At 45.3% G+C, this 16,298-nt stretch overlaps 1 protein-coding gene across 1 annotated transcript in view; it reads right to left on the bottom strand.

The window, feature by feature from the left end:
* LOC117900545 (nesprin-1) overlaps nucleotides 1-16,298 on the bottom strand; it is a 104,547-nt gene that overhangs the window by 37,708 nt on the left and 50,541 nt on the right. Inside the window, 3 exon segments of the mRNA XM_034810945.1 lie at nucleotides 12,934-13,194; nucleotides 13,299-13,511; nucleotides 13,580-14,549. Coding sequence (XP_034666836.1) covers nucleotides 12,934-13,194; nucleotides 13,299-13,511; nucleotides 13,580-14,549 — 1,444 coding nt within the window.

The raw sequence follows: 16,298 nt of genomic DNA, 5'->3' as shown, positions 1-16,298 counted from the left end.
TTTTTGGGCCTTTGCTGTTGCATAATAACTTGCTCTGTCCTACTCCTTGGGATGAACTCATTGTAAACCCTTTCGTTGGCTAGGAATGTATGCGTTTGGTCAGAGAATGTATGCCGCAGATAAGATGGAGTGAACTCAGGGGCATCCGCAGACAAGGTCGAAGTAAATCCAACATTTCCAGAGCTAGGCAGTGAGTCCTCCAAGACACTGGACCATGTGTCGATGGGTTCTTCTAATGACTTTTCTACAGCCACTGACACATTTTCATGATCCTTTGCCTCCTCGGTAATCTCAACATGGCTAGCTGTTTCCGTCTCCGTTACGTTGGTTGTGGTGGTGGTAGTCAATGTTGTGATTGTCTTGGACTCTTCAACTATTGGCTCTGGTTGAGTGGGTTTAATTTCCTCGACGATTGGCTCTGGTTTAGTAGGTTTGACCTCATAAACAATAGTATCCGACTCTGTATGTTGAGGACCTTCAGCAACAGGAACTTCGCTGGGTGTCTCCTTCTCAGTAAAAGTGGTTGTGGTAACGACGGTTGTGATTGTCTTGGACTCTTCAACCACTGGAGCTTCAACGATTGGCTCAGGTTTGACCTCCTCGACAATTGTCACTGACTTGGTAACTTGGACAACAGGCTCTTCCTTTTGTGGTTCAGGGACACATTCCTCTTCCTTCTCAGCTACAGTGGTCGTGGTAACGACGGTTGTGATTGTCGTGGACTCTTCTGCGACTCGAGTTTCAACGATTGGCTCAGGTTTGACCTCCTCGACAATTGTCACTGACTTGGTAACTTGGACAACAGGCTCTTCCTTTTGTGGTTCAGGGACAGATTCCTCTTCGTCATCGGAGAAGTTCATGGGTTCATCCAGAACGTCCATCCAAGAGCTAGACGAATCGTCCACAGGCAAGCCGGCGTAGGCTGGTTTCTTCGGCTGTTCTGGGAACTGCATGGGTTCGAGTTGTTGAGGTATTTCAGCAACAGGAACTTCGCTGGATGTCTCCTTCTCAGTAACAGTGGTTGTGGTAACGACGGTTGTGATTGTCGTGGACTCTTCAACCAGTGGAGCTTCAACGATTGGCTCAGGTTTGACCTCCTCGACAATTGTCACTGACTTGGTAACTTGGACAACAGGCTCTTCCTTTTGTGGTTCAGGGACAGATTCCTCTTCGTCATCGGAGAAGTTCATGGGTTCATCCAGAACGTCCATCCAAGAGCTAGACGAATCGTCCACAGGCAAGCCGGCGTAGGCTGGTTTCTTCGGCTGTTCTGGGAACTGCATGGGTTCGAGTTGTTGAGGTATTTCAGCAACAGGAACTTCGCTGGATGTCTCCTTCTCAGTAACAATGGTTGTGGTAACGACGGTTGTGATTGTCTTGGGCTCTTCAACCACTGGAGCTTCAACGATTGGCTCAGGTTTGACCTCCTCGACAATTGTCACTGACTTGGTAACTTCGACGACAGGCTCCTCTTTTTGTGGTTCAGGGACAGATTCCTCTTCGTCATCGGAGAAGTTCATGGGTTCATCCAGGACGTCCATCCAAGAGCTAGACGAATCGTCCACAGGCAAGCCGGCGTAGGCTGGTTTCTTCGGCTGTTCTGGGAATTGCATGGGTTCGGGTTTTTGAGGTACTTCAGCCACAGGAACTTCGCTGGATGTCTCCTTCTCAGTAACAGTGGTTGTGGTAACGACGGTTGTGATTGTCTTGGACTCTTCAACCACTGGAGCTTCAACGATTGGCTCAGGTTTGACCTCCTCGACAATTGTCACTGATTTGGTAACTTCAACGACAGGCTCCTCCTTTTGTGGTTCAGGGACAGCTTTCTCTTCCCTCTCCATTACAGTGGTTGTGGTAACGACGGTTGTGATTGTCTTGGACTCTTCAACCACTGGAGCTTCAACGATTGGCTCAGGTTTGACCTCCTCGACAATTGTCACTGACTTGGTAACTTGGACAACAGGCTCTTCCTTTTGTGGTTCAGGGACAGATTCCTCTTCGTCATCGGAGAAGTTCATGGGTTCATCCAGGACGTCCATCCAAGAGCTAGACGAATCGTCCACAGGCAAGCCGGCGTAGGCTGGTTTCTTCGGCTGTTCTGGGAACTGCATGGGTTCGAGTTGTTGAGGTATTTCAGCAACAGGAACTTCGCTGGATGTCTCCTTCTCAGTTACAGTGGTTGTGGTAACAACGGTTGTGATTGACTTAGACTCTTCTGCGACTGGAGCTTCAAGGATTGGCTCTGGTTTGACCTCATCGAAGACAATAGTGAATGTCTCCTGAGCCTCTTCGACGATAGGAGATTCTGTTGGTGTTTCAAAGTCTACCACCTCTTTGGTGGTAACTGTGGTTGTTGTTGTAGTAACAGTGGAAGTGCTCGTTTCGGTTTGAGTGCTCTGCTTTTCGGGAACAAGTTCAATGGGAGAACTTGGCTCAGCGAATGCTCTGAAGATAGTTTCGGCCCTGTTATATTCACTGATGTTGTACTTGGGTACTTCATAGTTGTAAATATTAGGTACACCTTTTATGGTTTCTGGAATTGGTTGTTTTTGTTGTGTTGTTGGGACCGTTTCAGTTTCTAGTGTAACATTTGTAGGTTCATCTTTAGCAGAAGATTCTTGTGTTGTTGAAGTCGTTTCTGTTAGAACTGTTGTGGCTTCTACCGTTTTTTGTAGGAGTTCCGCCTTGTTGAGCGAAATTATGTCGTATTTAGGAACTTCAAAGTTGTAAATTGCAGGGAAAGTTTTGGTTTCGACGGGGAGGACTGGGGACTCCGGTGTTTTAGTGATGGTTTCTGTGATGTTTTTGTTGACTATAGTTTCGGTTTCGTCGGCAAAGCTTACCGTCTTTGGCGCCGTAACTTCTACTGGTTGAACGGGAGCTGGTTGATCTATTTCTTTAGCCTTGGAATTGATTATGTGATAATTACCCTCAGCAATATTAAGTTTCAATATATCAAATTTGGGAATTTCAAAGATTTTATCAAGTGCAGAGTTTTGCTGAATATTAATGATAGTACTTAGAGTGCTTACCGTGTTAGCTACAAATGGCTCAGCAATTAGGGCGCTCGATTGGGCAGGAACAGTTTGATTAGCGGTTTTAGTAGGAGCTGGGCTGTGGCTTGACTGAGTATCTACTGGAACTTCTTCTTGAATTGGACTTGCAATGGGAACAATTTCAGGGACTGGCGTAACCTCAACAGTTTCACGATAAATAATATCTGCTTTTGTCTGCTCGATTAACTTAACGCTGGATACCAAAGCCTCATCCTGAGAAATATTAGACAGCAACTGCTCGGGTTCAACTTCTATGGGGACTGAGGGGACAACGACTTCGACATGGACCTGTTTCTCACCAATAATTTCAGTACCTTTGCTTTCTTCTACAATAATCTGAGTGGTCTCTTGCTTAATGAATTCTTCGGGTATAGCTGGACGTTTCTTCTTATCTTTCTTAGAGAGTTTCTTCTGAATTTCCTCGAAAAGATGCTGCTCTTCAGGACTCAACTCTGCAGGGGACAGGGGCTTGCTACCTTCAGGGACTACTAATTCTTGAGTAGGTTCTGTAATTTTAATATCCTCTGCTTGGACAGTTTCTTTAAGTGGCTCTGGAATGATCTCCGCAGAGGCCACACTCGTCACTGACACAGTTTCTGTTAAATCTGTAGCCTTGACAAGTTTTTCAGACTGGATTTCCGAAGAAATGGATTCTACGACGGGTTCTGTTGCCTCTTCGACTATCTCAACCACAGAGCTTTGACTAGTTTCGGCCGTTCTTTGCAGGGACTCCACATTTTCCGTCACCGTCTCGGTCACACGAAGACTAACCTCTGGAAAATCTAGATGCATTTTCACAATCGGTGTCTTCAGTTTCTCTTCATGCGTAATAAGGGATATCTTTTGCACTGTGCCTGGTGGATAGGCACCGTCAATGCCTTCTCCCACGAAAAGAACATTTGTGCCATCTTCGGTCTCGAAGCTGCGTCGTTGGGTTGTCGTGAGTATCGTATTTCTGGTAGTCGTCGTAGTAGTGGTAATACTATCGGTTTCGTTTATATCCCCGTTGGTTCTAGTTTGTGTTCTGATCTGTTCCCTAAGGTTCGGCAGGTCGACAGTGTTTGTCTCAATGCCTATGACCTTCACCCCAGTGGGACTATCCTTAACTGATCCCAACTGAATGTTTGTGGCCCCTAGATTCTCTAACTTGAACTCGCTACTGGGCGTAACAGCGACAGGGGTGGAGGCTGTGGCTACAACAGGACTCACTGGTCTTTGATCTGGCATTTCGATGCTCGATGTCACAATAACATCGCCCGGTGAGTCACTTTCAGTCAGGAGTATGCGTCCGTCATTGGTTATTCTCTTGGTAATGCGCATCGTACGTATCGTTGTGGTCTTGATAATCGCTCCATCGATTTGACTGGATGTTGTCGAAGTTTCACTGGGAATCTCTGAAATCGTTGGCGATGCTTCACGCACTGTGATGGGAGGATCACTGATAGTGCTGCTGCTCTCCTCTCTGGTCGTTTCACCATCCTCGTTCAGTTTCTTCACAATCTTTGTCGTACGCACGGTTGTCGTTTTGGTTACAGCACCTCCGATCGTCTCCTCTTCAGCAACAGGCAACACTGGTTCTGATTCCGGAGCTTCTACAAGCTCACTAACGAGTTGTTGCTCGTTATTTTGAGACACCTTCTTGACAATTTTTGTTGTTCGCACAATTGTTGTCTTGACAACATCACCAACCTCGGAAATATCTGGTTGCGACACCAGGATTTCCTCAACTATTCCATTTCCTTGTTCTGGCTCTTCTATAATTGGAACTGCAACTTCAACGGGTTCGGCAAAGTGTTTCTCGGGTTCTGGTATCTTTTGTGTGGCCTTCTGTTCGGCAGAAATAAAGTCTTGAATGGTTGTCTTTATTTCAGTTGTTTCTGGAACGTCAGGAAGGGCTGTCAGCCACTTATCCTCTGGAGCAACAGGAGATTCTTCATCAACACTCTTATTTACAGCCTTTGTGGTTCGTGTAGTTGTGGTCTTTGTGATTCCTTCACTGTTTGATTCTGTGGTCACGGATTCAGCAACAAGTGGAGCATCCTGAATGAAGTCTAGGGAAGTCTCGGCTTCACTGCTGGTCTCGCTGATGTTTTCACTCTCCTGGGAAATCTTCTTCACGATTTTGGTGGTACGCACAATGGTGGTTTTTATCACACCACCCTCGACAGGCTCCTCGATAACCGAAGGAGTGGAGACTGTAGGTTCCTCTTCAGTTGGCACCTCCCACGTAACCTCAACGGGCACTTCCTCGGTCTTTGGGCTCTTGATGGTCCGAGTCGTTGTGGTTTTAGTTGTTTTGACCACACCCTCATCGCTTATTTCGCGACTGTTCGTTTCGGATTTCTCAATCTTTGGTTCGCTTTGTTCGATAGCTTCATCGGCCAGTTCAAAGGAGCCCACGGATTGGACGTCCGAGTGCGTGGAAGATGTCATCTCCTGACTATCTTGCTGACTGCTGCTGATTTTCTTAACGATTTTGGTTGTACGAATGACAGTCGTCTTGATGAGGCCGCTGCCATCATCGCTGCTGACAACAGATCCATTCGATGACAGGGTTTGTCTCTCATCCGTAGTAATTGCACTTGGTATGTTCAGGGGCTCTGTAATTTCTTGTTGTGGTTCTGGCTGTGACTCTATAATTTCGGCTACCTTTTGGACAATGGGTGTGGGGACTTCGCTCTCCGACTTCTTGTGTTTCTTCTTGTCCTTTCGGGAAGGCTTTTGAGGTTTCTTCTGCTGCGCTTCCTCAACAACTTCCTTTGTTACTTCTTGTTCTGCAACCAATAATGGTTTCTCTGGTTCGGGAATGAGCTGTTCCTTCTTGGCCTTCCTTTTGTCCTTTGTCTTTTGCTCATCAGGTTGGGCTATTTCTTCGGCTTGCTTGACAACTTCATCAACCACGTTTTGGGCAGCCGCCTGGATGTTTGATTGGTGTTCCACCGTGGAGGTTATTACTGTCGTTGGCAGCAGCGTAACATCTCTCTCCACTTCTGGTTCATCCTCAAAGACCTCCTCAACAATTTCCTCGCCATCCTCGGTGATACGCTTCAGGATGCGCTTTGTCTTGGTAATCGTTGTCTTGGTTATCGATCCCTGCTGCACGATGGTGTCCTGTGTAGTCGAAAGTCCACTCACATCAATGGGTACCTCGGTACTTGTGGTTTCAATTGTTGGCAGATTGAACTGCTCCACGGAGATATTCTCTTCGGGCAAATCATCAATCACATCTTCCTCGACAATCTCTTCTTTACCATCTACAATACGCTTGACTATACGCTTGGTTATGTGCTTGGTTATTGTACGCGTGGTGATTGTGGTGGTTCCGCTTTCCGTGGATATTGTGTTGGACGATGTCGTTACTGTAGGCTCACCCTCAGTGATCGTCTCAATGATTTCCGTAGACACGGGACTTATTGTCTCCTGCAATACGGGAGTACCATTCAATAGCTCTGTTGACGTTTCTGTAGTTGTAATCACAACCTGTGAAGGAATCTCTACAGGTTCTGGCAAGGTTCCAGCTTCTATTACTGGTTCAATTACTGGCTCAGGTTCTGTTTGTACAGGTAAGACTTCTGGAATGCTTACTTTAATCGTTTGCTCAACTGTTTGATCCACAATATTGCCTTCAGTGACTTCCGTAACAGTCTCTGTGGTGGATTTTGAATCAATAATTACTGAAACATCCTCAACTGGAGCAACAGCCACCTCTATCTTAGATGCTGTTTCAGGCTTGGCCTTCTTGGCACGCTTCCTGTCCACCTTTGTGGGTGTTGAAACTGGAACTTCAGGCTCCACAATCTCCTTATCCTTGACTGCTTCTGCAGTCTCCGCAGGTGGCTCAATTGTCTCTGTCCTGGTGACTGTAGTTTCCACAACTGTTTTGGTCTGTTTCTTTTCCTTCTTCGAAGGTGTCGCTGGAGCTTCTTCGATGTGGGTCTTCAGGACTTCGATTTTCTCCTTGGTATCAATCACAGCTGGTGCGACAATCTCCTTTATAATGACTGGTTCCGCAATCTCCTTTTCGATGACTGGTGCGACAGTATCCTTTCCATCAGATGTGGTGCTGCTGATAACAACCTTCTCCACTGTCGCCTTTGACTGTTTCTTTTCCTTCCGTGAAGGCGCAACTGGAGCTGGAACCTCCTTCTGAGCTACGACAGTTTCAACCTCTTCCTTCTTTGCAACGAGAGTTTCAATCACTTCAGGCTTTACAGTTTCCTTTTCTTTGACTGGCTCGACAGTTTTCTTGCTGACTTGAGGCTTTTCGGCGACAGGTTTAGCGGGTTGCTTCTTTTCCTTCTTTGGTGTTGGCTCAGGGATAGAAGTGACCTCCAACACAACAGGCTCGATCGTTTGGGTGGTGGTAACTGTAGTCTCTACCACGGTTTGCTTTCGCTCCACGGCAGTTGAGTCCTTCTTTTGTCCCAGAACAGGTGACGTTTGCTTCTTCTCCAGAACTGGTGACTTTTGCTTCTTCTCTAGAATAGGTGATGTCTGTTTTTTCTCCTGCTTGGACACAACTGGAACTGCATCCACTTTGGGTTCCACAAATTGCACTGCATCGACAAATGTTACATTATCGGTTGTCTTTTTAGGTTTCTTCGACTTTCTTGGCTTAGGCTCTGGCTGTTTGGTTGGTTCTTCAACCACTTCTTGCACCAATTTAATGCTCTCCACACCATTGCTCTCCGGAGATCTAGGCTTTTTGCCCGATTTTGTATCCTTACGGGTGCTAACCTTGATCGGCAACGGTTCGGGTTGGGTCTCATGTCGCACTCGCTTTGGACGCGATGTTCTCGACTCGGCATTATCGTCTCTGCGCTCCCAAGTTGGTGATCTTCTTGAGTTAGTGATCGTTGTGGTAGTAACTGTTGTATGCTTCGTATTCGTTGTGTATTCAGCTGCAGCTCTGCGTTGTGTTGGCGGCGAGAGGCGTACGGGTATCTGTTGTAGCTGCTGACTGGATGGCTGGAAAACTGATTGCTGTTGCTGTTGCTGTTGTTCTTTGTGCTGTAGACCGAACAAGACTTCGGCATAAGTGCTACCGGCGCTGATATCCTGAGGCTGGATTTCCTGGTGCTGCTGCTGTACACGTTGGGCTTGGGGACGCACAGTGATTGTGGTCGCTGTTGTCGTTTCGGGGACTACTGATCGAGTCCTGACTTGCTGAGTTATCACAGTTGGCTGTTCTGTCGTCTGATCCGACACAATGGTTTCCTGAACATAGCTTGTTGTCGAAACGACATTGGATTGCTGTTGTGCTTGCACTTGGGGCTGGGGCTGGGGCTGAGACTGCACTTGTGGCTGTGGTTGCTGCACCTCAACGGGTATAGTCTCAATGGCATCCATATCAAACTGCCCAAAGGTAATGTCAGGTCGTGGCTCATCAACCTCAAACTCCTGTGGCTCCACTGACCTCAGCATTTGTACACTCTCTTCGATATAGTACTGGGGCTCCTCTTCTTCGGGTTCGATCTGCACCACAGTGGGCTGAATCTGCTGCGTACTGGTGGTCAATGGTTCCGAGCTCTGTTGCACCATCGATGCGAGTGTGGTGACAACGCGATCCAGCACGCTGTTACCTGTCGTCGACTCCTGTACGCTGTACGGATCTAGCAGATAGGTCTGCTCTGTCGTCTCCGGCTGATAGATCACAGCTTCCTGCTGCGGTGGCTGCTGCTGCTGCGTTTGATACTCCTGTGAGTACTCTACAGTCGGTTGGGTAAAGTAAATCTGCGATGGCTCTGTGGGATAGAGCGTGGAGTAATTGTCGGTTGTGGCTATGGGCTGGTAGTAGCCGGGCAGCAGTTGAAACTGTGTTGTCGCTGGCTGCACTGCAACGGGCTGATACTGCATGGGATATTGCATCTGCAGAATTTGCTCGTAGTAGTTCTGTGGCTGCTGCTGCTGTTGCTCATGCTGTGGCACTGTTCTGGCATTCGCCACATAGCCCCACTGGCCGCTATCGGCCACATTCTCGTACATCGTTTGATACAGCTGTGGATCGGGCTGCAAGTAAGTGGCGGCAATCTCCTCCGCTGTCATGGGTATCTCGTAATTGTTGCCACCTTCCACTTGTTGTGGCAGTTGCTGCTGTTGCTGGGGCGGAACATATCCATGTTCTGGATTGACTTCGCTGATGTATTGCTGTTGTGTTGGTTCCTCGATAATTTCTGGCTCCGCTGCAGGGACGTACATACTGGCTGCTACCGCAGCACTAGCGTCCACAACATCCTGAATGGTCAAATCCGTAGCATGACTCTGGACTGCTTGGGCGGCCAGTTGCTCGGCCGCCTGCTGCTTGAGACGCTCGAGTTCCAGGCCTCGCAGTACTTCCGCATAGGACGTCGAACCGGGCACCCACATAGGACTACGCGATCTAGTACGATCATCCATTGGCAAGAAGAGCTGCTGCTGCTGCTCTTGCTCCTGTTGGTGTTGTTGCTGCTGCTCCTGCACGATTGTGGGAGGCTCTCGTCGGCGTCTCGGCGAACGTCCGCGACGTTCTGGCCTGGGAGGCTGTAGATTCTTACCCGTTTTCACATGATATTGCCGCTCGTTTTCAATGAACTGCTGACTGCTGGGGTTGCTGGTAGATTGAGGTTGGTTAGGAACTTGTTGCTGTTGTGCCGTGCTGTTGTTGCTGATCTCGATCGTCTCCACATGACTCTCGATTTGAGGTGTTGCTGTAACCTGTTGGGGGACCTTAACCTGATCTCTGCTTTCATAGATCGCAGTGGTTATACCTCCTCCATTCAGTTCGATTTGGTCATCGTCGTGCGTACGTGTCAAAGTCGTGGATGTTGTCGTTGTCGTAATGGTTGTTGTAATTGTTGTCTGGTTGTGTGTCGTTTCTTGGTGGTGTTGTTCTTGCCGGTTCGTTGTCGTGGCTGGGGATACGCGTTCTTGTCTGGGTTTTTTCGTTGGGGCTGCTGTCGCTTGGGTCGTCTCATTACCGCTTACCGGACTCGTTTGTCCCGATAACACTTCAGCATAGGTCAAACCTACGGCCGTTGGCTTCATAAGCAACGACACAGTCGATGAAGTGGTTACCACTGAATGGGGATCCAGAGCATAGGACTTTCTGGCGGTTGCATCGTAGGTCTGCTGCATGCCATCGATTGATTCTCGCATTGCCTAATGTCGTTCATCATCGTTCATCAATGATTTAGATGGAGAGATAGAGAGAGAGAGAGAGATAGGGGGAAGATTTGCCAAAAACGTTAGCTATTTCATATGGTTTTTGTTTATTTTTCAGGGGGGTCAATAGGGTCAAAGGGCTACCCTGCCTAACAAGAATTAAACCTATAGATCTGTGAAAATATTGTCCCTAACAAAATCGGTTTTTGCATTTAAACAAAAATTAGATAAACAATTTCATAATTTAAATTTATTCTTTAGATATTTATATCATATAGGATAATATTTTTTTTGGTATTTGTTTTGGTATAGATAATCCTTAAACATGTTGTGGGTCATGTGTGTGGCAGTTGACAGTCGAACAGATCGCCACTCCACTCCAGCGTGGTGCCACACTGAATTTTAGGGGAGATTTACTGGTGGCATGAAGGAGGGAGGGGCGACCAACGACTGCCAAAAAATATATATATGTTTGCTCTAGTCCTAGATTGTGGCTTTAAAAGTTAATTTTATATTTAAAAGGGGCTCGGGGCTACGACTAGGGCATCTCTAAATCTCTAGCTTGGCATCGTCCGGCGTGCCCCGATGTATTAACAACTTGATGCGCTCATTACGTGCGGTTATTTTCGAATGCAGATTTTTCACACGTTCCCGGCATGCCTATATATCGTGTGTATGGGGTATATATATAGTGCATGTTCGATATTTGATAGTTTTTCAGAAAGAGTTTTTTGTTCAGGCGTGAGAGAGGCAGAGAAGAAATACAAACAAAATGTCAGCAAATTGAGATTTGAGTTTCATTTAATGGTAATTTATTTAGACAGCGCCGTATGGGGGTGGGAGAGAGAGGGATACAAAAAGCAACCATAGACCATGTTTGATATTTTGTATATTTCGCAGAAGAAGTAAGCAGTACCCATGTATATATTAATGTTTTATGTGTGTCAATGTTTTATGTTTTTGGGAATGGGTTTATAGAGTGAGAGATTTGAGGTTTTTTAGTCACAGGTTTCAGCAGGCGACAAGCGAGTAGCAAAGCCCAAGAACCAGAGTTAGGTTAATTAGTACACGAGCGAGATATACGTATTAGTTTTTATGGAGAGTGTTTAGCAATTTGGATGTTTTTGTTTTTTATATCAGCGCAACGACACCAGGAATTTTCGTAATTTATACGAGTATATTTTCAATGAGAGATAAAAAAAAAAAGAAATACAAATTGTCAAAAATAAAATACCAAAATCAACATTAGAAACCGTAACCATAATTAAAAGTTAACCGATTTCCGCTAATACCAGAGATAGATTTATATAGATAGATAGAGAGAGGTAAGGCAATAATTGAGTGACGAAAAATGTTTTCTCGGCTGTAAGCTGACTAATTAAATTTCTAAATGAAATAAAAACTAAGAAATTAAATCATAATAAATGTCTAAGCGTAAGCTAAATGTGTTCTTTGTATGCCAGTAAATGCGTGAGTTGTGATGTGATGTGATGACTGTATTTTCTTTTTTGTAATTATGAGTGCAACGTGAGAAAGGGAGAGATGTGTTTGATAGGTGATGATTGGGTGTATCCAAAATAAGTTCTCATAGCAAGAGTTGCCCCGCAAATATCATCAACATTTTGTAACTACATTTCAAATATCGTTTTGGAGTTCTTGAGTTTAAAGTTTGAGTTTTTTGTTTGCCACTTACCGCCAGACACTGCAATTCGCAATGTAAACTTAAATTTTAATATTTAAAACTAGAAACTATTTCAGACAGAATGAACATTTTCTTTAGGCCACCTGCTTTTCTTTAAATATAGTATCATCATCGTGTTTGTTTATAAGGAAAACAGCAACACAAAAAAAGAGCAATTTTGTTGGTCTAAAAATAAAACGTCTGGAGGTAGAAAATTCCTGTCTTTTCTTTTCATGTGTGGGCTAACCCTGACAACAAGAACTTATTTGTTTTCCCTATTATATTTAAACATTTTTTGGGCTGCAGCACGTGACAAATGAAGCGAGTACCACAAGCAGTTCTCTGACAGATGAAGAGGGTATTACGATTTGTGGGTATTTTCCAATCAGAGAGAAAGAGATGAGACATGAGAGAGCTGCACGATGAGAGCTGGTGATGTGATGTGATGGCGGAAAACAGAAGGAAGCACAAAAATGAATCGTTTATGTATGTATGTGTTGATCTTTGTCTGTCTTCTGTGTGTGCATAAAATGATGAAAAATGAATTCGAAAATAAAAACGTAAGAGAATTGATCAAAAAAAAAAAAAAATGCCGCAAAAATTAAAGAAAACAAAATAGAATAAGAAGAAATGAAAAGTAAAAGAAAATAAAATAATACGCAGCCACCGTGCAACTTTTTTTCGACCTACCCGGCGCAGACTCTAAAAGCGCATGTGGGGACGGGGGACTTTTTTCATAGATTAATCAAATATTATTTCAAAATAAATATCGTATGGAGTGTTAATAACTGTTGTTGTTTTTTTGGCTAACAAACCGGGTTGTTCTGTCAACTGTTTTTGGCATATCAATGAAGATCGTTCCATAGCAATGACGGAAATGAGTTATATAAAAAGGGTGTAGGGAAAAACATGACTAGAAAGAGCTCCTAACACAACAGAGATATATAAATATAGTCTGAGCTGAACTGATCTGCTAGCTGGAATAAGCTACTAACTGGAGATAGAGGGGGACTCTGATCTATACTGTTGATATAAAGAGTCTGGGATGTTACGTACCTGTTGATCGGCTAATGCTCGCTCACGATCGTGTGGCAAGTACGTGGGCGCCATCACCAGACGCAGCTGTTGCTCCTCCTGGATGATGCGCTGCCGCAGCGTTTGCATCTGCTGCTGGTAGACATCGATCTGGGCCAGCGTTTGCTCGAGGCTCTGGGACTTGGCTTTCACCAATTCACCCAAGCCATCGAGCACGCGCACCAGATCGTCAACATTCTCGCTGAGGCGTGGATCACCACCCATGCCATTGCGGAAGTGAACCTGGGAATGAAACGCAGAAAGGGGAAAACGGAGAAAGGATGCGGGATGCATGGCAATGCATTCTTGTTGATGGATTAACTATTCCATTTGGGTTGGGCACTCACCTCCAGCTTCTCGATAGACAGTCTCAGTTTTGTTTTTTGCACATTTATGTCGGCCAGTGTCTTCTCGCAGAATCCGAGCTGATCGCGCAGCGGTTTCTTCTGCTGCTGCGACGAGTCCAGACCCTGTTTGGTCTTCTCGTGCCATGCACGTATATCCTTGATTTTGCGTTCACATTGATCCCATTCCTCGCAGGCCTCTTGCAGCAGAGAGTTCTAATCGAAAGAAGAAATGTTAGTTATGGAACAAGCCAAGAAAGATATATTATCCGTCTAGGGGTTACCCTCTCCAGCAGCACCGCTTCCACGGCTATCTTCGCATCCTCGGCCTCCTGCAGTTTGTCCTTGAGATCGCCCACAGTCGTCACTTGGCCAATGTGTTCCAGTTCCTTGTCCATTTCGCTCAAATGCTTGACAATCGGTTTAATACTCTTCACAGCCGCCACATAGTCGTTCAGTTTGTTCCTGGCCTCGGGCAGGGTGCGCAAGTCAATCGACTGATCGATAAACGTACGCTTCTCGGCCGCCCAGGACATGACAATTTGATACAGGTTCATGAATCTCGTCCAAGCATCCAGGCTATCGCCCACCGCCTGCTTCTTCTCGTCCAACCAGCCACGTACTTGGGCCAGGGATGCGGCCAACTGATCGATGGTCGTCTGCACCAGTGTCTTCTCCTCACTGTTGCGACAATTCTCGATAATCAGCTGACCGTTGGTCTTGACCAGGGTGAAGCGTTCGTAGATGGCGGTGATCTCATGATTGATGCGCTGCAGCAGCTCCTTCATCTGTGTCGGACTGAGAGTGCGCTCCTGCACCTGCACTTCGGCCTGCAGCAGCCAGCGCTGGATCTCATCCACACCGGCCACATACTCGGTGCGCACGGTCTTGGCACGCTTGAAATCCTTCTCTTTGGTCTCCATCGTCACCTGTACACGTTCCGAAAGCAGCTCAAGAGCTGTAAACTCTTGGGCAATGTCGTTGGGCAGTAGATTCTGCTTGGCCTGATATTTGGCCGTTGTCTGGCTAACCAGCAAACGACTCTCCTCGGCCGCCTGCTGCACTTGGCTGTTGAGAGTGATCAGGGCCTGTTCTGTTTGGGCAATGTGCTCGTCGTAGACGTGTATCGATTGCAGTTGATCGTTCAAGGCGTTCAACTTGTCCTGCAGCTGCGAAATGCGACGGAAGACTTGCTCGATCTCGTCGAGATCCTGGCTAACCTGTTGCTCCTTCTCGCGTAGCGTGTCGTTCAATCTGCAAATAAAGTGAGAATATTCAGGGTCGTATTATTCAATGGCATGGACTACAAAATGGGGCTGCTGGTCGTGTGACTGTAGGCAAAACCACGCGGTTCTGCTTTGCGTTGTATAGATAGAATCGTTCAGCGCGTGTCTTCTCCAACACAATACAATAAAATGTATATATATATTGGGGTGTCTTTGTGGATGTTCTCGTTCTGAAACACAATTCTGAAGTTTTTCAAGATGTATATGTAGGTATTATCCGTTTGTGTATGGCCTCGAGGTTTCTTCTGCGAAGATTTCCGTGAAAATTGAATGCTGCCGTTTGGCTACAAGAGAGTTTTCTTAATGAACAAAAATCTCACAAGCACATTTTCACGGACCCCAGACCCAGCGGATCTCAGGCTATTCGAATTTCGAAAATTGCTCATAATTCGAAATTACCTTGAGCCCATTGAGAGTCAACACAGAAAAGAGAGCAGAAGAGAGAGCAAAGAACTCTCAAAAATGATTTAAAAGGCTCAAAAAGAGTGGAGAAAGATCACACAAAGAGAGGCATTAAATAAATCTCTTTTAGATAAAACAGTTTTATGCCAACACGCACGACTTTTACAATTTTGTAGTTTCTAATTTTTTTGGCTTCTTGTTCTTAGATATTAGAATATTTTAGCTTGTGTGTATTTTTAATGGCGGCGCATGTTTAATTTTGTATTTTCGTCGTATATTTTTGTTTCTGTATGTTTCTGCGTGTGGCTATGCATTTCAGTCATTGTCTGACGTCATTTTGGGCGTTGCATCGACCTAGAAACCAGAGAGATTGAGAGAGCGACTGCCAGATGAATCAATGGCCACGAATTTCCTACAATTTTTGCATACTCTTGCTCCGATCTGTGGTTAAGTATTTCCAGCATATGACGCACATCACGCATACGCCTTCGGGGCAGCCGGCTGGGAATTGAATGAGTGAATGATTGAAAGATTTATGCCGCCGACGCCGCCGGCTAGTCTTCGTTTGGGCAAGGTCCTGACGCTTGGTTAATGGAATCGTTTATTGCCCTTTACAGGCATGGCCCCAAAAGAAAAAATGAGATGAAATGAGGAGGCCAAGTCAACACACATCTGGCTCTCGGCCAACAGCAGAGACCCACAAAAGTCGGCCGAAACATTTTAAAATTAATTGTTAAAGAAAAAAGAAAAACTGCCAGCGGAAATACGGGGGATACAATACGAGGCGAGTCTATAAACTAGACGAAATTATTTCGGCGTCATTTTTCGCGAGTAAAATACGAAAAATTCTCAATGTTTGGGTTTTCATTTCACACGAAAAATCAGAGATCAAATTTGAAAATAAGGAAACAAAGTGCTTTGGATACCCTTTAAGATAGGGAAATTTAAGGGAAATTTGTTTCAATTTAGGTTGAAGTGTTTTTACGATAAACTAAACTTTCTGTTTGGGATATTAGTAAACTTCAAATCATTATTTTTTGATAATTTCTCTCATAATAAAATCATAATTAAGCCTCTGAAAATTATCCTCCTGTCCATGGCAAATGTTTCCCTAAAGCCCAAATACCCTCTATCTGGCAAGCGTATAACCAAGACAAAAATACCAAAATAAATAAGAAGGAAAGCAAAATATTTCCCCTCTAGAATTTTCAGCTATTTTCAGTCCGGTCTGCCATTTTGTACAAATTAACGAATTTAAATTTAGTGCACGGCTTTAATTTAAATGGCAAAATATTTGAGAAATGCCAACACACAC

The sequence above is a fragment of the Drosophila subobscura genome, chromosome U (genome assembly GCF_008121235.1).
Source record: "Drosophila subobscura isolate 14011-0131.10 chromosome U, UCBerk_Dsub_1.0, whole genome shotgun sequence".
Classification (NCBI taxonomy): domain Eukaryota; kingdom Metazoa; phylum Arthropoda; class Insecta; order Diptera; family Drosophilidae; genus Drosophila; species Drosophila subobscura.
Note: the sequence above shows the minus strand (reverse complement) of the source record. Positions and strands in the feature narration are given on the sequence as shown.